The sequence below is a fragment of the Chanodichthys erythropterus genome, chromosome 13 (genome assembly GCF_024489055.1).
Source record: "Chanodichthys erythropterus isolate Z2021 chromosome 13, ASM2448905v1, whole genome shotgun sequence".
Taxonomy (NCBI): Eukaryota; Metazoa; Chordata; class Actinopteri; order Cypriniformes; family Xenocyprididae; genus Chanodichthys; species Chanodichthys erythropterus.
The window spans coordinates 40485628-40510453 of NC_090233.1; the positions used below are offsets into that span (position 1 = coordinate 40485628).

General features: G+C 39.8%; 1 protein-coding gene across 1 annotated transcript in view; it reads left to right on the forward strand.

Annotated features, from left to right (window-relative positions):
• arl15a (ADP-ribosylation factor-like 15a) overlaps nt 1-24826 on the forward strand; it is a 178719-nt gene that overhangs the window by 92083 nt on the left and 61810 nt on the right. The window contains exon 4 of the mRNA XM_067406637.1: nt 18631-18839. Coding sequence (XP_067262738.1) covers nt 18631-18839 — 209 coding nt within the window. The remainder of the gene's footprint in view (nt 1-18630; nt 18840-24826) is intronic.

Below are 24826 nucleotides of genomic sequence, written 5' to 3' on the forward strand. Positions count from 1 at the left end.
ACATAAGAAATTACATTTATTGATTATGACTGATTTTATTTGACATGCACAACACGGAGTGATAGGACCGATGCACACAGCGGTGCGCTGTTTAACGGGTTCGTGTTGAAGAGTGTCTAACAAAGTAATCTTTTCACATGATGTTCTCTCTCTTTAAATTTAAGAGAGTGTAAATGTCAGCAGCATCATATATGTGTAAAGAATGAAGTCTGTCAGGTAAAACAAGAGCTTATGGATGCAGTTCAGTCAGTCTGCTATTTTATTCCAACCGTTACTCCTGATAGGAGGCTTCCGTAAATATTTAGTGTGTACGTAGAGTTACGCTTCAACTAAGTTTAATGGTGCAACACAAAAATATTTAGTAGTGCGTAAGTTGTAACTTAGTGCCCATTTACGTGAAAACTAGTCTACGTTGTAACTTGCGCACAGCTGGTGCAACTGGCCCCTGGACTTAATCATCAGCACTCCCTATTTATATGGACTCACTCCCTTCACTCCTGGTCTGTTCTTAATGTTGCTATGTGTGTTTGGACGTTGTCTCTTCTCGTTGTATGAATAAAACCCATCTATTGTGGAAAGTCCGTATCAGCCTCATCTCTACAACAGCCAGACTGTTACAGTTATTAGCTGTCTGATAACTTAGTCAAGCAAAAGGCTAATCATATTAATTATCGTAAAATATCGTATTGAGACTATCTCTGCACTACATTACATATTCGATATGTACAGGAATTTGATCCTCCATAAATGGTGACGTAAATACTCTTTAAGATGATCCGACTGTGCCAGTCGTGCCTTAGTTAGTGCCCTATGAAACACCCATAGTGGCGTGCGTTCGTTGCTTCTTTGATCTCCACTTTGGTGCAAGACATGGAAGCTCTATACTTTGTTCAGCATATATTCCATTTACTGTAAGGTTGGGTGTCTGCTTCGGGCAGCCTCCCAGGATTGCTTTTGTGAAGTTTTTTTCATCTGTTTTCAGTACATTGATTGAAGTGCTCTGTGAAGCGTATTGCATGAGGTGGTGTAAGCTAATGCACCTAGGAGCAGCTTTGTGTTCTTACTGTTCATAGTAAGATCTGAGCGAACTTTCATCCCATCCAATTCTCTGCCTCTGGTGTGCCACAAAGTGGCTAATCCAGTCAGATAGCGTGGATGTACAACAGTGTGTAAACATTCGCGGGTTGCTTCCTGGTAGCATCAGAGTGGCAGAAATTTGAGCCCAGCTCTGGAATCTGAGGCTGATTTGTGGTCCTGGTGTAATTTTGACATTCCCTGACATTTGTGCTTTTTTCAGCTGTTTATAAACATATTAATGACAGAAGTCTAATTGCACTGTATTCTGCACAAACTAGGCTACAATAATATGTGAGCAACAAGTATGTACATGTTTGTATTTTTGAGAGAATTATGCAATTATGCATATGCATGGTTTTTGAAAAAACAAAAAAAATAAGTCACTGAAATAAGGCCTCAAAAAACATACAAACATTTTTTTCACAAGACTTTTGGGAACTGTATTTTAGTCTAGAGTTGTTTTTGCTTCAAAATGATGTGGAAATTATCCTGCCTACTCAGACGCATAAAACATTGTATTGATTTTAAATTTCTAAGACACTTTTTGTTTACACAGGCCATATGCGAAGAGGCGTGAATCTTCATGAATAATGCTGTGATTCACACCTGAGGAGATTAAGACCCTGCCCCTAATGAGCTGCATAATGAGCCATTCAGTCAGGAATGTGACTGAGTGAACTAATAAAGAATGCAATGGCAAAAGAGATATATAATTTGTTTTGAAGTTTATTTACAATATAATTAACTACATAAGTGGGAGTCAAACACACATTTTGAGTACACAATTAAACCTGGAAATAAATCCTGATTAAAAATATAAGTGAACATCACATACCTGGCATTTGGTGTTTCTGCACTGGAGGAAAAAAAGAAGAAAAACTTTCCTGCTTCCAGTCAGTGATCTCGGTATCATATTCATGCAGTCCTAAGTGGGCAAATATCTGGTCACGAGCATGCTGATGATTCTGTTATCAGCATGCTCATCAGCTGTTGTATTAACATTAATATAATGTCCACTCTTAACAGAAAACATGATTTTTGTGATCTCATGCTTGCACGTATTATTGCACATCATGTGAAGAAAATTTTGTATAGGCCTATATTTTTAATTATAGTACCTGTCAAAAGATTTGACACATTACTATTTATAATGTTTTTGAAAGAAGTCTCATGCTAATCAAGCCTGCATTTATTTGATCAAAAAACAGAAAAAAAAAAAAAATACTGTCAAATGGTATTAATGGTAAAAATATTGTGAAATGGAAATAATGGTTTTCTATTTTAATATACTTTAAAATATAATTATTTTGGTTATGCAAAGCTTTCATCATTCCTTGCGAGCGAAAGCTTCATTGATGTTGCACTATATAGGCTTTTTTACAGTAAACTCTTCATAATCTGTTCAAAACAGGCTAAAAGAAATAGTCTAAACATTCATATTGCTATGACATTTTATGTATCTTATTTATGTTATAAAGCCTATAAATGTTAATGCGCAGTTTAATATGTTGCTAACACATTTTATTTCAGTATTACATATTTCAGTCGATTTCACTCATCTCAGTATAGCAATATTTTTTGGGAAAAGCCAATAATCATTCACACAGAGACACAGAACATGCAGGATTCATGTTTATACAGTGTAAATTTGACTTGCATGATTTGACTCAACCTGACATTTCAACGTTTCTTTAGACATATGTCTCATGTTTGTGTGATAAGTATTCACTAAGTTACAGTTCATTTTCTGAGGGAGTTTCAGATTGGAAATTATTGGAAATTAAAATTTTGCAAAAAGCACAACATTTAGTTTTTACTCTGTATACACAAATAAAAGAAGAAATTCTGTAATTTAAATTGATATATTACTTGTCGCTCTGACAAAAAATTGAGTATTTTTAAGTTGATTTTGCTGCTATGTGAAAAAAAATCTAGCAGACAGACAGTACAGTGGCAGCACCATACATCAACAGGCAAGGGGGACCTGTCTCTCCTGCACTGTGTTGACTGGCACACAAACTCTGGTTATGGGCTCAGAAGCAGTTCCTGTCACTAAGAGCAGTACATGTGCCTGGGTCAACAAATGTGGCCCCGGATCAGCTATCCGGGGTGGACCGAACCCAGGGTAGTGGAGACTGCACCCCGAAGTGGTCATGAAGATCTGCCGCAGGTTCAGACCAGCAGTAGTAGACCTGTTCTCCTCCAGGGAACCAACACATTGTCCCCTGTTCTTTTCCTAGGGGGGGAGGGACAATGCCCCTCTTTGAATAGATGCCTTGGCACATCAGTGGCCTCAGGGCCAGCTTTATGCATTTCCCCATTCAGCCTTCTTCAACTTCTTCTTCAGAGAATGAAGGAGGAGAAGGTGAGACTAATATACTCACAGCAAAGTTCTTTGTCATTCTTAGTTTAGGGCTAAAACAAAGTTTGAAATATGTGAGCTGAGATATACTGTTATCAAACATCTGACGCCACCCACACTGCTGAGGTGAGATTTAGATGAATATGAAAATGTGTTTTCCTGAGAGTTCGCTTTGGCAAACCATTTCGAACTCCCAAAACAAACACAAAATGAATTTCGTTTTGGCCTGCTTTTGTTCGAAATGACATCACATCAGTTCGTTCTTCAGTTTAATTTGATGTATACCTGAGCCTAAATTCTGGTGGCCCCAAAAATTGGCCTTATATGATATGGTTCTCAGACATTCCACCCATCCTTCACGGGATGCCATGGGAATTCCCAATCAGGAGGTTTCTACTATCCCAGGCACAAGGCATAGTAGATTCACCCCTTTCACCCCTTCCCTGGGGGTCTCAAGTTTTTGGCCTGGCCCCTGAGAGGGCTGGGTTAGTTGCTATGGGACTACCAGACAGAGTTGTTAAGACCCTGGAAGGAGCTTGTGCTCTCTCAACAAGGTATGTTTTTAGTCTTGGTGTGAAGGGCACAAGGTAAATCCTCTCACATATACAGCCTGTGATATCCTAAAATTAGCAACAATTAGCTGCAGGAAATTTTCTTCTACCATCAGAGGTATGGTGACTGTTAAGGCTGCTTAAGTGGGAGATTACAAATTTATCAGAGCTGTGGTAGCTTGATTTCTCAAAGTTGCTCTAATGTACTAGACATATCGTACCACAGTGGGACTTATAGTGGGTACAGAAAGTATTCAGACCCCCTTAAATTTTTCACTCTGTTATATTGCAGCCATTTGCTAAAATCATTTAAGTTATAATTTTTCCTCATTAATGTACACACAGCACCCCATATTGACAGAAAAACACGGAATTGTTGACATTTTTGCAGATTTATTAAAAAAGAAAAACTTAAATATCACATGGTCCTAAGTATTCAGACCCTTTACTGTGACACTCATATATTTAACTCAGGTGCTGTCCATTTCTTCTGATCATCCTTGAGATGGTTCTACACCTTCATTTGAGTCCAGCTGTGTTTGATTATACTGATAGGACTTGATTAGGAAAGTCACACACCTGTCTATATAAGACCTTACATCTCACAGTGCATGTCAGAGCAAATGAGAATCATGAGGTCAAAAGAACTGCCTGAAGAGCTCAGAGACAAAATTGTGGCAAGGCACACATCTGGCCAAGGTTACAAAAAAAATTCTGCTGCACTTAAGGTTCCTAAGAGCACAGTGGCCTCCATAATCCTTAAATGGAAGACATTTGGGATGACCAGATCCCTTCCTAGAGCTGGTCGTCCGGCCAAACTGAGCTATCGGGGGAGAAGAGCCTTGGTGAGAGAGGTAAAGAAGAACCCAAAGATCACTGTGGCTGAGCTCCAGATATGCAGTCGGGAGATGGGAGAAAGTTGTAGAAAGTCAACCATCACTGCAGCCCTCCACCAGTCGGGGCTTTATGGCAGAGTGGTTCGACGGAAGCCTCTCCTCAGTGCAAGACACATGAAAAAACACCTGAAGGACTCCAAGATGGTGAGAAATTTTTCAGATTCTCTGGTCTGATGAGACCAAGATAGAACTTTTTGGCCTTAATTCTAAGCGGTATGTGTAGAGAAAACCAGGCACTGCTCATCACCTGTCCAATACTAAGGGACAGGACTACTGGTTGCAATCGAGGGAAAGTTGAATGCGGCCAAGTACAGGGATATCCTGGATGAACACCTCCAGAGTGCTCAGGATCTTAGACTGGGCCGAAGGTTTACCTTCCAACAAGACAATGACCCTAAGCACACAGCTAAAATAATGGAGTGGCTTCACAACAACTCAGTGACTGTTCTTGAATGGCCCAGCCAGAGCCCTGACTTAAACCCAATTGAGCATCTCTGGAGAGACCAAAAATGGCTGTCCACCAACGTTTACCATCCAACCTGACAGAACCGGAGGGGATCTGCAAGGAGGAATGGCAGAGGATCCCCAAATCCAGGTGTGAAAAACTTGTTGCATCTTTCCAAAAAAGACTCATGGCTGTATTAGATCAAAAGGGTGCTTCTACTAAATACTGAGCAAAGGGTCTGAATACTTAGGACCATGTGATATTTCAGTTTTTCTTTTTTAATAAATCTGCAAAAAATGTCAAATATTCTGTGTTTTTCTGTCAATATGGGGTGCTGTGTGTACATTGAGTAAAAAAATGAACTTAAATTATTTTAGCAAATGGCTGCAATATAACAAAGAGTGAAAAATGTAAGGGGGTCTGAATACTTTCCGTACCCACTGTAGATCAAGTCTTGAGGGCACTTCAGCAAACCCCATTTGAGCCCCTTGAATCATCAGACCTGAAATAGCTGTACTTAAAGACTGCTCTTCCTGGCAATAAACTCTGCCAAAAGGGTTGGGGAACTCCATGCTCTATCAGTAAATGAAAGCTCCTGTAAGTTTATGCCAGAGGGTGCAGGGGGTTATATTGCGCCCCATCCCAGCTTTTCTGCCCAAAGTACTGTCTGATCTGCACCAAACCAATCAGTCGAACTTCATCCATTCTTTCTTCCACATAAAAATTAGGAAATGGAATGAAGACAGTCACTAATTTGCCCAGTGAGAACACTATCAATCTATCTACAGTGGATAAAGGCATTTAGACAAACTGATTGTTTGTATGCTTTAAACCAGAGTGACGGGGTAGGCCACTATCAGTGCAAGACTTTTGCATTGGGTTGTAGAAACAATCCAGATGGCCTACAAGGAAACAGACGGAACACCATTGCTAGGACTGAGGAAACACTCAAGGGTTTGCTACCTCATGGGCTTTGTAGTGGGGGGCCTCTTTGAAGGAGATATGTGAGGCAGCCACGTAGTCATCTAAGTTTTATAGATTGAATGTTGCAACAAGTCCCTCCTTTGGGGAGCTGGTGTTGGGAGCAACTAGAAATGAACGTCATCTAATCTGGTCTTCAGATCCAGGTTAGATGTCTTCCTTGTGTTTAAGCTGAGGATACAGTTAACGACTAGCTGAAACATTCTAAGACTGAACTCAACACAATTAAAGACTTTCTTTCAACTGGAGCAGATTTTATTCTTTGACAGTCACAGAGGAGCACACACCTAAAAACTGTGTCAGTCCTCTACTAGGCATGTGACGGTATCAAAAATTTTCATGTTGCGATTACTTGATGAAGCTTTTATCATGGTATACGGTATTATCATGGTATTCAAATAAATTGAAAAACCATTTTTGTCATAGTTTAACAGGTTTAAGAACTCTTTTTGTAATAAAACAAAAACAACTCTGACTGAAATTTTCAAACAGATTAAAATGCAAAAGAATTAGGCTATAAAGAACAACAGGTAACACTTTACTCTATTTAATGCATTAACTAAGATTGAGCAATAGCTACATTTGTTACAGAAAGTGTTATTTTTTGTTAATGTTAGTTTAGAAACACAAGTGATCATTGTTAGTTTTATCTCAGGTCCATTAACATTCTGAGGTCTGAAAACGCACCGGTGCGTTTTGCAGGTTTTTTTTTTCACATTGCAGCACATTTCACATTTTTTGTCATAGGCCCAATCCCAATTCTATTTTATACCCCTTCCCCTTACCCCTACGCCTACCCTTTCCCCTTGCCCCTTGAAACAGAGTGTCAAGGGGTAGGGCTGAAAATATTCCCCTAAGAAATGGGACACATTATTACTCATCATAAGTCGTCGCTAGCTCCTACGTCATATATGCGCTGATGTTTATCACACACTTCTAAAGGCCAATTCACACCGCACCGACAACAGCCAACAAATTCGTCTGTTGGAGTTTGTTGGATCGGTGTGATACCCCTGTTGGCGTCTGTTGGAGTCGGTTTTCACTCGACTGAACATGTTTAATCAGCGTTTGTCGAGTCATGGAATGTTTGCGCAGTGTGAACAGTTTTCCAACAGACGGCACCAAACTCTGACGTAATCTGACCTGGACACGAACCGTTGCCATGATGATGAGGCAAGTCCCCTGCAAAGACAGCTGTTTGATCGCGCCCGTGCCTCACGTACACACAACAAAGCAGTGGAAACCTGACATCACAGCTTGTTCATTATAAAAAATAAAATACTGTTAAAAAAATATATATATACAAAAGGTACAATAGTCCATAGTGCAATCCGTGCCATTAAGCAAGAGCAGCTGCTCCACTTCAACGAAAGAGAGAGGTAACGTTAACCACTATGAGAGCAAGGCAGGTTGACCTTTAGTTTCGTTTTTAATAATTCATTTTGGCTTGTTTAGCTACATCGTTGTATATGCTTATGGGTCTCGTTAATAAAAAGGGTTGCGCTAAAAAAATTGTTGGTGCGGTGTGAATTGGCCTTTTAAGATGCCATCGATAGCTGTAGTGATCTCTGTTGCTTAGGCGACAGCTATTTTTTTGCATTTGTCTTCAGTTCTTTGCATAAGACAAAGGAGACGAGCCTGCGTGTTTCCTCAGGAGTCCCTGGTTGATACAGTACATACAATACTGATGAATAAGCATGCAAACTGAATGCACTTTTTGTTTATATCATGTAACATACACGTATTTATGGACGTAACCACAACAAAACAATACATTAATGAGGCATGCGGCAAAAAGACAAGTTAGCTGCCACTGAATTTGAATTTATGTTGTCAAATCAACGCGGGTTTCAATAAAATATAAAAAAAAAATTGTTGTGGAACTATCATAAAGTAAAAAACATTAGCGAACTGTTTTCATGGCGATTTTAACAAATCTTTTTTCGGAGAACATAACCGTATACATGAACACAAGATTAAAGGCAAAATAAAAGAAGTGATTATTTATTACTAAAATACTGTTTACCGTAAATAAATACTTACATTTATGGGTTTCTCTGCTCGCTTGTTCGGCCATGTTGGAAATTTATCATACCCCTTCGTCTGAAGTGTGGTCACGAAAAATCTTCGTTTGAAGGGCTACCTGGCCCTTCCCCCTACCCCTTCCCCTCCAACTAAATGAGAATTGGGACACCCCTACCCCTTCACGTGAATGCGCGAAACAAAGGGAAAGGGGAAGGGGTAAGGGGTAGAATTGGGATTGGGCCATAGAGACATAAGTAATATATCAATTGAAACTTTAGAATATCTTATTTTATTTGTATACACTCAGAGTAAAAACAAAATGTTGTGCTTTTTGTAAAATAAAGAAAATTAACAGGATGCTTGATCTCTCCTCTCCCTCTGAACAAAGTCCAATCTGATAGTTCTCAGAAAATGAACTGTAACTTAGTGAATACTAATCACAGAAAAATTACACTTATGTCTAAAAAACGTTAAGATGTCAGGTTTTAAATCATGTAAGTCAAATCAAAAACAAACCTGCTGTGTTTATGTAATCTGTATGAAAGGAGAGCCATGTCAGAAGTCCGTGATTTAGCTCATTATCCGCTAATGCGGCCATGCCCACGGAGGGAGCGCTATTCAGACGCAAATTCAGTCAATACATGCATTCATCGTCTCAATCGTGTATTTATTGTCTTGAAAAGTGTTTATCTGGATGTAAAAGTCATGGTTAGGGAGCTCTAGAAGACATGCAGTTAGTTCCTGTTTTCTTTTCTTCTATAGATGAATTTTAGATGAGTTTTTGTTTCTTTAGCTCCCTCCGGCTGCAGTATGAATTGGAAACTCCATTCATGGAATAGCCTCTTCTTCTTTTAGATGAATTTGTAGACTAAAAATGCACAGAGAGCGCCCTCTGACTTCAAGTATGAATTGAAAACACCAGCGCTCATAGTAATGACAATGAATATTAAATAAATATAACTCCTCTGTATAGAAAATTGACATAAGCATATGAGAATCCAATATTTCTCCAAATGTGCATGCTTTTAAACTAAAAGCATATATTCAGACTCTTTGCATCACAGAAATACATTATATTTTAAAGTATAATATAAAACCATTACTTTATATTGTAATAATATTTTTCTGTATGTTTCATATATCATGATGAGCTTGAGACATCACAGAAGGTTTTTTCACAGCCTACCTGACTGAAATGCCTCATTAATATGCAAGTCATTTCAGCTCATTACTGTGCAATTCTTTTGTCTTCTCAGGTGAGAATGGCCCATTATTCAGTGGTGATTCACGCCTCCACGCATACTGTGTTTCTTGGCAAAAAGTGTCTTACAAAAACTAAATCAATATATTGTTTTATATGAAGGAGTAGGCAGCATAATTTTACATAATTTTGAAGCAAAAACTCTAGTCTACAACCTCCAATATCCTAAAGTATTGTGAACACAGATTTAATATACTTTTTTTGGCCTTATTTCAGTGACTTAAGTTTTTTGTTTTTTTCAATAACCACGCATAAATGTTATTCCTTCAAAAACACAAACATGTACATACATGTTCCTCACATATTATTGTAGCCTAATTTGTGCTGAATACAGTGTAATGACACTTTTGCCATTAATATGTTTATGAGCAACTGAAAAAAGCACAAATGTCAGGGCATGTCAAAACTTCTCCAGGCCCCAAATCAGCCTCAGACTCCAGAGGGTTAAAAGCATGCACATTTAGAGAAATATTGATGGATTCTCATATGTTTCTCAATTTTCTATACAGAGGAGTAATATTTATTTAATATTTATTGTCATCACTGTAAGCGCTGGATACTGTGTTTTCAATTCATACTTGCAGCTGGAGGGCGCTCTGTGCCCATTTAGTCCACAAATTAATCTAAAGAAGAACAGGCCATGTGGCATTCCAGGAACTAACAGAGGCTTCCAGAGATCGCTATAACATCCAGATAAACACGTTTCAAGACGATAAATATACGATTGCGATGATGTATACATGTATTGCCTCAGAATTTGCGTCTGAATAGCGCTCACTCCGTGGGCGTGGCCACATTAGCGGATAATGAGCTGAATTAGGGGCATCTGACATGTCTCTTTTCATACAGATTACATAAGAGAATTTTTGTTTTTGATTTGACTTACACAATTTAAAACCTGACATCTCAACGTTTCTTTAGACATTTCTTTAGACATAAGTCTATTTTTTTGTGATTAGTATTCACTAAGTTACACTTCATTTTCTGAGAACTATCAGATTGGACTTCGTCCAGAGGGAGACGAGAGATCACACATCATGTTTGTTTTCTTTATTTTACAAAAAGCACAACATGTGAGTACAGATTTGACCATACCATGAAAATTTTTTAAAATTGTGCATCACTACATCTTTTCAATTTGTGTGTAAGCATTTCTTTATTTCTAATTATTTTTTAGAGCGCTTATATGCATATAGACAGTTTGTATTGATGACAATTTTTTTAGACTCTTCATGTGTTTATTCTGATTTGTTTGCATATATAGTTTTTCAAAGGAAACTAGGTGCAGGTAGCATCTACTGTCCCTCCATTCAACCAAGCTTCAATTCAAGCTTCGGAAGACTGAAACATCCCATTGGGCCTGGCACAGAGACTTACTTAACCTAAACTACATCTGCAAAGATAACTTTTAGTTGTGACGCGGAAAAGGCAGAGGAGGCTGACTCAACTATTATGACTGTGTTTCCGCTGCTAAATTGAGTAATGCATTTTTTAACACCCTCTCCCATGTGTCCGCTAAGCTTACAACTGTCAAGCCCTTCCCTTCTCCTTCAAGAGCCAGGGAGACTATATTCTAACATCATATCTGATGTGCACCAGGCTCTCAAACCCTCTAATTGTAGTAAACACAGTATTTCATGTGTTGTCATTATTAATGTACACTACCTTTCAAAAGTTTGGGGTTTGTAAGGGGTTTTATGTTTTTGATAGAAGTCCTCTTATGCTCACCAAGGCTGCATTTATTTGATCAAAAATGCCATAAAACTGAATTATTGTAAAATATTATTACATTTTTTTTAAGTTTGCTATTACACTATATTGTAAAATATAATTTATTTCTTTGATTTGACATCATGCCTCATCATAGTCTTTTCTTGATTGCTTTACTTACACAAACTGCCTTTGCAAACGAAATTTTATATTGTTAGACTCCTTGGTTTGAAAACCTTGTCTTTTGTGGCAGGACCCAGAAGTCTTTATTTAGCCATCGTCATAAGTCTCAGCACTCAGACTTAAAAGCAAAGCAAATAAAAAGAAAGAAAAAAATAATTATGAGGTAATTGCGATCTCAATTTGCAGCAGAGGCTAATGTTTGAAAAGATAGAAAAGTGTATCACACAACATATGTTGTGGTTTAAGTGAAACTGTCAGCATTCACAATTAAAATGGAATTATGACCAATACCAATTTACTTCATAATTCTTTAATTGACAATTGATAAAGTCTTGAAAGAAATACAATTTTCCGATTGGTTGTGTCAGTATTCATCCCGTGAATATGATCACATCGACATGACTTACAGTCAGCATGAGAATGAACACATCTCTAAAGATTGGTGCTGTATAAACTGTGGAATGACAGGATGGATGAATGTGAATGTGAGAGTTCTGAATGTGAACTGTGAGCATTTGCCATAGTGACATATCGGCAGTTTGTCACACAGCTCGTGGCCTAAAGGCTGTCGTCCCGCTGAGGTTAACAAACTGCTTCCCTCATCCGTGTAATAATCTTCCTTGATGGCAAGAGGCAATCCATGTCTGTTACCCTTTTGACACAAAGGCCAGCGATGCCCTGTGTGTGTTAGCAGTATGTCCGTTAGGTGTGAGGCATGACTGGCACAGTGAAGAGGCATCTGTTAATGGAGTCTGTGAATGTGCCCTCTCCAGTGACAATGACGTCAAAGGAGATTAGACATGACTTTATGTGTGATGATAGCCCTTGCTGTGAATGTCAGACAATGTTATTCATTTCCTTACCACTTCAGTTTTAGGCACAAGACCAAACTGTGTCCTGATTGTTTTTTTTTTTTTACTAAACTCTTAATGTCAAATGACTGAATCAGCATGCGTATTTCAGTGTGTGAGTAGTTATTAGAGCCATCTGTGTTATCACCCTTGTTGCACTTGAGTATCTTACAGTCAGGTGACCACTTGATTTGAAAAGCATGATTTTTGTACCATCTGGATAAAAAGGAAGATGCAGTGTTTTGCATTCTAATTATTACTAACATAACTTATTCATTATACACCAAATAAAATAATGTTCTGAATTATGTTTTTCTAATTTGATTTTATTTTATTTTGTTCTACACATTTGGGAAAACAAATCACATGTAGAGTTGGGTCCAAAAGTCTGACCACTAGTGAAAATGCTTCTGTATTGCAATTTTATTTATTTATCCCTAAAGACAGACGGAATATTAATCAACATTAACAGCATATTCCTAGTGCTGAATTTATGGTTTCCTCAAGAGCATACTGTACCCAGATGTCAAAGTAAATTAATGATATAGAATGTCATTGGGTTGTAGTTTGAGTCAATATTTTTCGTATTTTATACAGTTCTCTTGGATTTTTCTACTGGAGCTAATGTACTGTATGTGTGCTAATCTTATTAGCTATGAGCTTAAATGTTATATCATTTTTGCTGTTCTGCCAGCTCTTGTGTTAGTTTTAAGAAGTTCAGGGAGTTAATGGAAAACAAATTTCCTGCTCATATAGGTGCTCTATAACAGTCATTATTCTTTCTATTTATATCTGCTTGAGTCTATCCAAAAGTCTTACTTGACTACTTCTGTTTTGCATTCTTTGTATTTTTTAAATTAGTTTTATAATCATAACAATTCGAGTGAAAAGTGAGAATTTCAGAGTGTCTTTTAGTTTGTCCTCCTTTTGCTTTATGACAGCAGCTCTTGATCTGCATGAACTCATCAGATTTACACAAATTTGAGAATCATGTTCTCCAGCATGGTTTGAGATGATCCAAATAGCATCTTGTGCTTCAGTCAAAGCAAGAACATCTGACTGTTTTCTAATTTTACCAAATCCTAAAACGGGTTAAAAAAAAAAAAAAATCCCAAGTTTTCAATGTAGGAGCAGACTTTTGGACCACACTGTACATTTTTTAGGATGTCCTGCCAGGGGTTGTTGATTCTTCCAAACCAAATTAGTCTGTATAGTCAGGGGTTTTGTCCATAGTCCTTAAATTTCCAATGCAACAACTGAGTGATCGTAGTTTGCTTTGACACGTACTACTGTCTGGTTTTCCTATGATTACATTAATGCAACTTTAATGACTAAATGCAATATGTGGCGACTGTTATTCTATTGTTATTCAGTTTCCATAAAATTCCACTCGATTTACGACACAAACGATCATGAGATTGTAATGGTGATGACATCAGGGATGCGAATGTGTCTTGCATTTGCAGAGGGAAGGTCACACTGCAAGCTTCTGAACCAGCTGGACAGCAGACGAAAGCAGAGTTTTTAAAGATCCTAACTAATTAGCTTTATATTAAAGATTCATATCTCAAATTTGATCAGTCTCTATAATAAGTATTCCATGTTGAAGTAGGCTTGGCTGTCTTATCCTATCCCCCTGCAAAACCATTTCATTGGCTGAGAAATCTTTAATGAGTATTAAAAGTGGTTATCATTATAATGTAAATATCTTAAAATAACTTATAAAAATAACTTAAGAGTGTTAACTGTTAAGAAAAGGTCTTCTGATTAGCTGGAACAAGATATCATAATAACATGCAAAATTTTTGATCAGGCATTGAGGATGGGGGATAGGATTTTGCATGACAGCATTCTCAAATGTGATTGGTTAAGTGTTTAGTGATTTTTTTTCCTGTTGATATTTAGCGAGGGGAAGTTTCACTGTTTTACATACTCCTCTGTGTTTTTTGTCTTTCCCGTGTTCCAGAGCAGAACCGAAATCTCATTGTCTCACCTCTCATTGTTCATCTGTTGCATGAAACATGGGCTTCTCTTGGACCTTTTTTTCTACGCCAAAAAAACCCCCAAAAAACAGTAAACTAACTGGCAAAATTTAGTCTGAAACATGTTACTTTATAATAACTTCTTGTTAATAAGATTGTATAAAAGCAATATCTCTCTCACAGTCATGCTGCACTGATTATCAGAACGCTTGTTTGTGTGATATTGTTTACATATGTACACCTAACATTCAAAAATTTGGGTCTTCTATGCTCACCAAGGCTGCTTTTATTTGAATGAAAATACAATAAAACAAAAAATTTGTGAAATATTATTACAATTTAAAATAACTTTTATATTGTAGTATATTTTTAAATGTAATTTTCCCTGTGATGGCAAAGCTGAATTTTCAGCAGTCAATATACTCTAGTCTTCAGTGTCACATGATCCTACAGAAATCATTCTAATATGTCTAATATTTGTTACTCAAGTAACATTTCTTATTATCAATGTTGAAAACAGTTGTTCTGCTTATTTTCTGTGGACCCATGATGCATTTTTTCAAAATATAAAGAAATATAGTAATATATGTATTTATATTTTTTCAAAATGTCTTTACTGTCACAATCAATTTAATGCATAAAAAAAAAGCAAAAAAAAAAAAGACTCTTTTGAACAGTAATGTAAATGGCACACATATAATGCAGGAATGAAGTGTGGATTACATTAAATAGTGCCAAAGTATTTTACTCATTTATATTTAAAGAGAAAAGAAACCTAAGACTCTATTATGCTTGGTTGTTTGTACTGTCTGCTGCCTGTGGTTAGACATTTTCGAGCTGAATACCATAACCTGGATCTGAGCTGTTTAAAAGCATTTCAAGGCTCACGCATTCTGATGTGATCCAGACTGAAATGATGGACATTTAATGAGTTAAGATGAAACACTATTCCATGGAGATGTGGACAGATGAACAGCCAAGACAGACTGTTTGAACATTTCTACATCTCTCTTGGCAGGTCAAGATAAAAAGTCCTATAATGGAAGTAGATTATTTTTACTAAATTTCATTTTTAGTCTCACATATTTCTTACATAATAGTGCCCTGCAACATCATGTAGTACGTACAGCGTGTACTCCGTTATTCTGTCTGAACATAACCAGAATATGTTTTGAATGATGTCTTGAGATGCTTCACAGAACATCAATGACTGTTGTTTTCGGAGTATGTTTTTTCAGCAAGTTTACATTTGACTTTCTGACAGGGCCATTGACCAATAGGTGGCAGAAGATGTCAGTCTGATGATAGATGGGTATGGGACATGTGCACAGATCCAAACAGATGACCAGGCCTATTTGCAATCTTAACCCACTCAACTCCACAGAGAACTCTTCAGAATTTTCCCAAGTTGTACATATTTCCTGATCATTTTGCTTATGAAGCATTTGTCTAATTTGACCATGCTTTCGCCTAGCAGTAAGTGTAGAGTATAGCTTTATCAAATGTTTCTCCATGTTTAAATCCATGTAGAAGAATTCAAATGATTTGCCCCAAAATCAGTGTAGAAATTGCTAAAAAAAAAAAAAAGTTCTCAGATGCTGCCTGAGCCTGCAGATGACCAAGATTATATTTTAGTCAACTTGAGTGTACTTTGTTGCTGTAATTCCAAGTGTGTTATGGGAAACATTAAATGTGGTGTATAATCTGGATGATAGAAGTCCGAAATGAGGCTCCTAGGTTTTTATGTACTTGACTTACACCATTGTTCAAGAGTTTGGGATCAGTAAGATTTTTTAAAATGTTTTTGAAAGAAGTCTCTTTGCTTACATAGGCTGCATTTATTTGATCAAAATTACAGTACAACTGTATTGTGGAGTATAACTGATTTCTATTTGAATATATTTAAAAAAAAAAAAAAAAAAAGTTAAGATGAATTTTCCGACTTCAGTCTTCAGTGTCACTTGATGCTTCAGAAATCATTTTAATGTTCTAATTTGGTGCTCAGGAAACATTTCTAATATCAATGTTGAAAACATTTGTGCTGCTTAACATTTCTGTGGAAATTGTGATGTGATTTTTATGATTCTTTGATGAATAGAAAGCTCAAAAGGAAAGCATTTGCTTGAAATAGAAATCTTTTGTATAAATGTCTTTACTGTCCCTCTTGATAAGTTTTATGTAACCCTGCTGAATAAAATTAATTTATTTCTTCCCTCAAACCTTTTAGGTTTGTTAGTGTAAATGAAGATGAGAGATTAGTGGATGATTCACCTTTTGAGCATGTAGGGCTTATTCACAGATAACTTACACCTAAGGCGTAACCTACAGTAAGGGGTCATTATCGCACAATAAGCCCCTGATAAGGTTTTGCCATAATGATTGTCTGTCTCTACATTATCCCACTTTTTACATGGCTGTTTGCCAAATAAATGAATGGACATTTGAGTTGAAATAATTGAAAAAAAAAAAAAAAATGAGGCAGTGGAGGGCTGCAATGCACAGCTATGGAAATCGGTTGTCTGGCAACGATCAAATATACAGTTTAGCAGTCATTATACATAAACATTTGAACGCAGAATGTCAGAATCAGAATCAATTGTTCCAGAGAGCCGTGTAATAAAAACAACTACTGTGGCATATAGTGATGATATGCACATCAATATATAGCACTAAAAAAGAACCATATGTGGACTCTAAACCAGCAAAACATTTGCTAAAGATTTGAGTTGGCAACAAAAGGACTTTGAGGAAATCCAAATACATTGTGTAGTTCCTAAACCATTTTTCCTATGGAGAAACATTTAGGAGAAACTCGCTGCTCAACCTTGTCTTTCTGTCTGTTGGTTTATTTCTAACTTCATTCAGTCTCTTCAAAATAGATGTAGTTATATTAAGCAGACATTTCTGTGATAATGCAAACAGGTTTGTACATGTTTGTCGTACTTGTGATGACACTGATTTGTCTTGATAATTAATCATATGTAATCATTAAATGCCTCATTATATAATGGAAAAAAAATGTCTCTACTGTATTCATTTGCACGTATTTTAATTCGCTTACTGAATTACTAGAATCTTTTTGCACAGACACATGAGATGACAGAACTAAATCGTTGAGATATTTGAACTGAACTGGCATCTCTGAACAGGCTGTGTTAGAAAACACTAAGCAAATGACCATACTGTCGTTTCACATCTCCCCAGGAGACTTGTGTGATGTTATTTTACACAATTTTAGCCTTTTTTAGACAAGTCAAACAAAATGCATCTTTTCTGTTGAGTGTGATTTATTTCTTGCAGTTTCCGCTAAACGATTTTGTTTTGAGAGTTCAAGACCACTTTTTTTTTTTTTTTTTTACAAACTTGCGTCATCAAGATCTCACCGGATTTGTCAACAGTTACATGACTTGACTTGTGGTCTAATGGTTATTGTGACAGAATAATTCGTGATGATTTATTTCCTTTTTTATTTTTTATTTTGGATGACTCCAATCAGACCGAGTTCAATATTCTAAGCATAAAGGATACATTTTGAAAGATTTTAAAACTGTAGCACTGTAACAGCATAATGATTTACGTCACAGACTGTTGCTATAAGGAAAGAGGATGAGGAATATTTTATTACATGATCTGTTCATTGAGACCTCCATGGAAATCCCCATGAATATTTCAGATTTGTGCAAGGCAGAATCTATGAATGCGAACCTAAGCATAAGAAATGAAAGACTTGTAATGGCTTTAAAACAAATTGTGTGCCATTTAGAATGCCTTTTTAAATTCCAATTCAATTCCTCAGTTTGAATTTGAATTCATGTAGCAATCATTCAGGATACAGAATTGCAATTTGAATGTAAGGAAGTAAAATGAATAACTAGAAAATCAGTTTCTCAAGACTATTTAACATGTTTGACTATTAACTATTAACATTTGAAAATTATGAAAAAAGGGCTAAAGACCTTGATGGATGGATGCCACCAATATTTTTTTTTTATATAAATTTCATACATTTCACTATATTTAATAAGTTAACTTTTGTGGACCACAGTGGAATTTATTTTATTTTTTTTACAGAATGCATTACCTGCGTCTATTTTCTTTTTCTTTTGAATTCTGTAAATTCTTCCTGTCATTTTGAATTCAAATTTCAGTTAATCTTCTTGTGGGGCGTAGCTAATTCAATTAAAAAATCACACTCATAAATTGAAAGAGAGCCAATATTTCACTTCTGATTCTGATTTTTGCCTACTTATTATTATATATGAACAGAAGGTCACATGGTACATCATTACTATTTTCCACTTTGTAGGAGCTGAGACCATCAAGAAATACTGGAGCCGATATTATCAAGGTTCCCAGGGTGTAGTGTTTGTCCTCAATAGTGCTGCATCAGATGAAGAGATGGAGGCTTCCCGGTCTGAGCTCCACTTGGCCCTGCAGCATCCTCAGCTGTGCACCCTTCCTTTCCTCATTCTCGCCAACCACCAGGATTCACCAGCTGCCCGCTCTGTGTCAGAGGTATGGTAACTTTCCACACCAAATATAGCTCTATATTAAGTGCCGACCATCTTCTCTGTGATCCACCACTGTTGAGGGTTGCTGGCCTGTGTTTGTACACACTCTCTGAAGTGTTTGACTGAGCGATGGTAAGCGTGGTTTTTGGAGAGCGTCCTGTTGCCATGCAATAAGAGCTGTTGTTTATGGTCAATTTTGGAAGATGACCGACCGGGGCTGGGATAGGATGTTGTGGGGAGTTCCCCCTCCCTACTGCATCACAGAACCAGAGCTGACGGTGTAAACATGCTGTGACGTGGGCTGGCTGACTATTAGTCTTTTTCCACACGCTGAGAATCTGGTAGAGTTTGTTCTCTTCAGGAGAAAGAAGTGATATTAGTAGATACTACACTGATAAATTATTAATATAATAAATAAATAAAATGAAAATAAATAAGATTGTGATAAGATGTTTTTTGTGTGTGTGTGTCAGCAGTGGTTTAAAACAAAGTGCAGTGTGATTTGAAATAAAATCTACTTGTATCGCATTAATTTCATTTTGTTCATTTTTTGCTTATTAAAGAAAATAAATTGTGGATGGTACCTGTTTGTGCTTATGATTTTTTGCCTAATAAAATCCTAAATCATATGGGTAATATCCTTAAAATATTATAAGGTTATTCTTGACGATGCAGACATTTTCTGTTAATGTGCCCCTATTATGGATTTTTGAAAATTACCTTTCATGTAGTGTGTAACATAGCTCTAAGTGAATGAAAACATTCTGCAAAGTTTTAAATCTGAAGGTGCACCATATATAAAGTTATTGCCTCTGAAAAGTAAGTTAACTCGGAGTCAAATAAATGATTTATTAGTAAAACGAATCCCAAGCCGTTTCGTTGTGACGTCACAACAAATCATTAGCATATTGCCCGCTCACTTATAGCGCACGCAGACGCCAGGGAAAATAAAATTTTTTCAACAATACCACAGCAGTACAATCTTATGTTGCGTTCTCGTCATTTTACTGACGACTGCTTCTCAAAAACCTCGGGGAGTTTAACACAGGATTCACAAAACGCTTGGTCTTAAAATATGGATCAATGCCCAGTTTATTCTGACCAGCCTGCTCCTCTGAATCTCAACCTGTAAGTATGATTAATAATTGATGTTTATATTTTCTAGCGATCGTTCAAAATTCGTAGTTTTGTATGTTGCGTTGTGTAACGTACTCCTTAGTCTGTATGTCTCCTGCTAACCGGCTATCTTAGGTTTCTGTAGTTCTACTATTTAGATTTGGGTCCAATATTGTATAAAATGTGTTGATTAATGCAGCTTGTCGGTCTTATTACTTGGAGTAATGAATAAAGATGGAGCACGACTTTTTTCACAACGTGTAATGCATTATCAGCTATTCACGTTTGTACTCGGCTAACGTGGGAGTTTACAACATTTTCCTCTGCGTTTTTATTATTACAGTAGAGAGGAGCTCCATCTGTATTGTAATAGGATGTTAAGAGGTAGTCCGCGCTAACTAGTTGAAGTGTTCTCTCTGTAAACGGTAAACATCCCTTGTAATGTCAAACAATGATATACTCATTTTTCTTTGTTAATAACTATGACGACATGTCTGTACACATCTGGCCTAATTGTTTATCTTATGCTAAATCACTGATAAATTCACTACATTTGGAATGCTTTGCACGAGGCTGGGACTCAAACTCAGGTTGTCCGAAGCGCAACCACGCTGTTTGGCGGAGCACTGCCCATGAGGCCATCGGCTCCGACATATAGCGTGGTTGCGCTTCCTGTCGAGTCTATACTGTCCTATCACAATAAAGGCAAAAATTACCAAAAAAAAAATTCACCAAATTTGACATTATTATAGTTTCATTCAACTTTCCAAAGACAGGACAGAAATCATGAAATTAATCAAAATTATTTTATTACAGTGACAGCCATAGAATTGTTTCTTTTCATGTTTATACATTTACCTAACACCTCCCTTAATGGTGGGTAGAATTAAAAAGGTAATATTTTCCAGATAACACCTATATTTTTTTATTTTTCACACTATAAAAGGGTCTTTGTTTATGGAAAATAAAACATAGACTGTAGACCTCTGTTACGTGTAGGTGGTGCAGAGACGAGGCAGATACGGATTTCCACAATGAAGTAGTACACTTTAATAAACATAGGGCAAGAACACCAAACATACACGGTAACACAACAGAGAACAGACGAGGAGTGAAGGGAGTGAGTGCAATATATGGGGAGTGCTGACAAGAGTCCAGGTGCTGGTGATGAGTGACGATGAGGAGCTGACGAGGGAAGTGAGTGCAGGTGTGGAGAACAGGAGGATCTTGGGAAATAGAGTCCAGGGGAACACGGGATCTGTAACAGTACCTCCCCCTCCCGGTAGGTGCGTCCTCGCGCCGTAGATGTAACAACCGGGAGGGGGGCGGGCGCCCTGGAGACCTCAAACCGGAGCAGGGGGAGGAGTAGACTGGAGTGGAGGTCTCCAGGGCAGGCTCAAAAGCCATGGCGGGTCAGGAGCCGTGGGCAGCCATGGCGGGTCAGGAGCCGTGGGCAGCCATGGCGGGTCAGGAGCTGTGGGCAACCATGGCGGGTCAAGAGCCGTGGGCAGCCATGGCGGGTCAGGAGCCGTGGGCAGCCATGGCGGGTCCGGGACCGAAGGCTTAGGACCGTTGAGCCCAGTCGGCGGTGAAGGACCGGCGGGAGATGGCGGGACCGTAGGCTCCGCCGACCGAAGCGCAGCCGGGGCTCCAGAAGGCCGCAGTGGAAGCAGGAGGACAGCCAACAAAACGAACACTGGGGGGAGTGAGGAGGCCAACTGGAACTGAGGGACGGAGTGACGGAGCGGAGACGGAGGAGTGAAGTCCAGAGGGGATGGCAGGCTGACAAGTGGACAAGGTGTGAGTGGAGGCAGGATGGATACTGGTGAAACTGGTGGACTGATGGACAACGGTGGAGCAGAGGGAGGTTGGAGCCGGGGTGAAGGTAATCGCCCAGAGGTCCGAGGTGGAGATCTGGGCGAGGGGGCTTGAGGTGAAGGTTCAGTGTAAACATAAATGGGAGGAGGCGGGAGAGGGAGGCAGGGAGGGAAAACAGTCTTAGGGCTGGAGACTTCAATAACACAGTTCATAGGAGCAGTAGGCTCGGCGGCGGCTGGAGCGGCAGGCTCGGCGGCGGCGGCTGGAGCGGCTGGCTCGGCGGCGGCGGCTGGAGCTGAGGGCTCGTAGGCGGAGACTGGGGAACTTTGCTCGGCGGAGACTGGGGAACTTTGCTCGGCGGAGACTGGGGAACTTTGCTCGGCGGAGACTGGGGAACTTTGCTCGGCGGAGACTGGGGAACTTTGCTCGGCGGAGACTGGGGAACTTTGCTCGGCGGAGACTGGGGAACTTTGCTCGGCGGAGACTGGGGAACTTTGCTCGGCGGAGACTGGGGAACTTTGCTCGGCGGAGACTGGGGAACTTTGCTCGGCGGAGACTGGGGAACTTTGCTCGGCGGAGACTGGGGAACTTTGCTCGGCGGAGACTGGGGAACTTTGCTCGGCGGAGACTGGGGAACTTTGCTCGGCGGAGACTGGGGAACTTTGCTCGGCGGAGACTGGGGAACTTTGCTCGGCGGAGACTGGGGAACTTTGCTCGGCGGAGACTGGGGAACTTTGCTCGGCGGAGACTGGGGAACTTTGCTCGGCGGAGACTGGGGAACTTTGCTCGGCGGAGACTGGGGAACTTTGCTCGGCGGAGACTGGGGAACTTTGCTCGGCGGAGACTGGGGAACTTTGCTCGGCGGAGACTGGGGAACTTTGCTCGGCGGAGACTGGGGAACTTTGCTCGGCGGAGACTGGGGAACTTTGCTCGGCGGAGACTGGGGAACTTTGCTCGGCGGAGACTGGGGAACTTTGCTCGGCGGAGACTGGGGAACTTTGCTCGGCGGAGACTGGGGAACTTTGCTCGGCGGAGACTGGGGAACTTTGCTCGGCGGAGACTGGGGAACTTTGCTCGGCGGAGACTGGGGAACTTTGCTCGGCGGAGACTGGGGAACTTTGCTCGGCGGAGACTGGGGAACTTTGCTCGGCGGAGACTGGGGAACTTTGCTCGGCGGAGACTGGGGAACTTTGCTCGGCGGAGACTGGGGAACTTTGCTCGGCGGAGACTGGGGAACTTTGCTCGGCGGAGACTGGGGAACTTTGCTCGGCGGAGACTGGGGAACTTTGCTCGGCGGAGACTGGGGAACTTTGCTCGGCGGAGACTGGGGAACTTTGCTCGGCGGAGACTGGGGAACTTTGCTCGGCGGAGACTGGGGAACTTTGCTCGGCGGAGACTGGGGAACTTTGCTCGGCGGAGACTGGGGTTGAGGGCCATTTCATCCCCTCAAATACAATTAAAATCCCCACAGGCACTGGAGCTGGCTCTGTGGGGACTGGAGCTGGCTCTGGAGATACTGGAGCGGGCTCTGGAGATACTGGAGCGGGCTCTGGAGATACTGGAGCGGGCTCTGGAGATACTGGAGCGGGCTCTGGAGATACTGGAGCGGGCTCTGGAGATACTGGAGCGGGCTCTGGAGACACTGGAGCGGGCTCTGGAGACACTGGAGCGGGCTCTGGAAACACTGGAGCGGCTCTGGAGATACTGGAGAGGGCTCTGGAGAGACTGGAGCCGCTTTCTTCCTCCTCCTCCGCTTACTGGGCCCAGTAGAGGAATGTGGGTCCAGCATGGGGCAGGCAGGGAGTTCGCTGGAGGGGTATGCGGAGGAAGACGGAGCTTGGCAGACTGGCCGGGCTGACCGTGTTTTTGGAAGGACTGGACGAGAGGAACACCCAACATTCTGAACCTCTTGGACTAAGAATTCGGAGCAATTTAAATACAAAACTAAATTTATAGCATCAGTTAAGGAAACATAATCATTAGGTTCCATAAAGTGAATGGTATTCTCATCCAGTCCATCCAAAAACAGGTCAATCAACTGAGCATCCGACCAATCTGTCGAATAAGCGAGCTCTACGAACTCCTCCACATACCTCTCCAGCGAACGACCTACCTGCAGGAGCCCGATAAGGCGATCGCTGGCTGTCAGGGTGAGAGGCGTTGGAGGAGCTGGATCCAGGGAGCCGGTGGAAGTCTCCATTTTCTCCTTGTGAAAATCCAACGTTTTTAGGTCCGTTCTTCTGTTACGGCTGGTGGTGCAGAGACGAGGCAGATACGGATTTCCACAATGAAGTAGTACACTTTAATAAACATAGGGCAAGAACACCAAACATACACGGTAACACAACAGAGAACGGACGAGGAGTGGAGGGAGTGAGTGCAATATATGGGGAGTGCTGACAATAGAGTCCAGGTGCAGGTGATGAGTGACGATGAGGAGCTGACGAGGGAAGTGAGTGCAGGTGTGGAGAACAGGAGGATCTTGGGAAATAGAGTCCAGGGGAACACGGGATCTGTAACAACCTATTTATCACCACTATATTTTGCAATGTAGGTTTTTATGAAAAAAACAAAACAAAACTGAAGGAATCTCCAAATCTGTTTATTTGAAAAAAAGGCATTCATGTCAGGCTTGATAGAAGTTCCACATGGAGAAACAGATACAATCAGCACTGACTACAGTTTATAGCTACTTTGGGGTTTGGGTACTACATTCATGTATAGTAGTTCTCAATAACTAACTCCTAAAAAAACTATTTATCATACATGCCCTTTGTAGATGAAAGTACGGACTGTAGTAACCCGGACATAATTTTTTGTAGCAATGCAGCTCTATCGACAATTTGTCAAATGTCGCATTGCAGCTTCGCTTAGAGTACATGCTGCTTATGCATGTGCTGTAAAACTGGCCTAAGTAAAAGGAAGAGCATTTACTCATTGTGGTTGCATGTGAAAGTGATACCTGCCCTCTTCCAGTGCGGTTGTGTTCAGTGTGGGATGTTTTGGCTAGCCACCTCCACTTTCTACTTGTGTTTCACTGCTAGACTCTCTCAACTG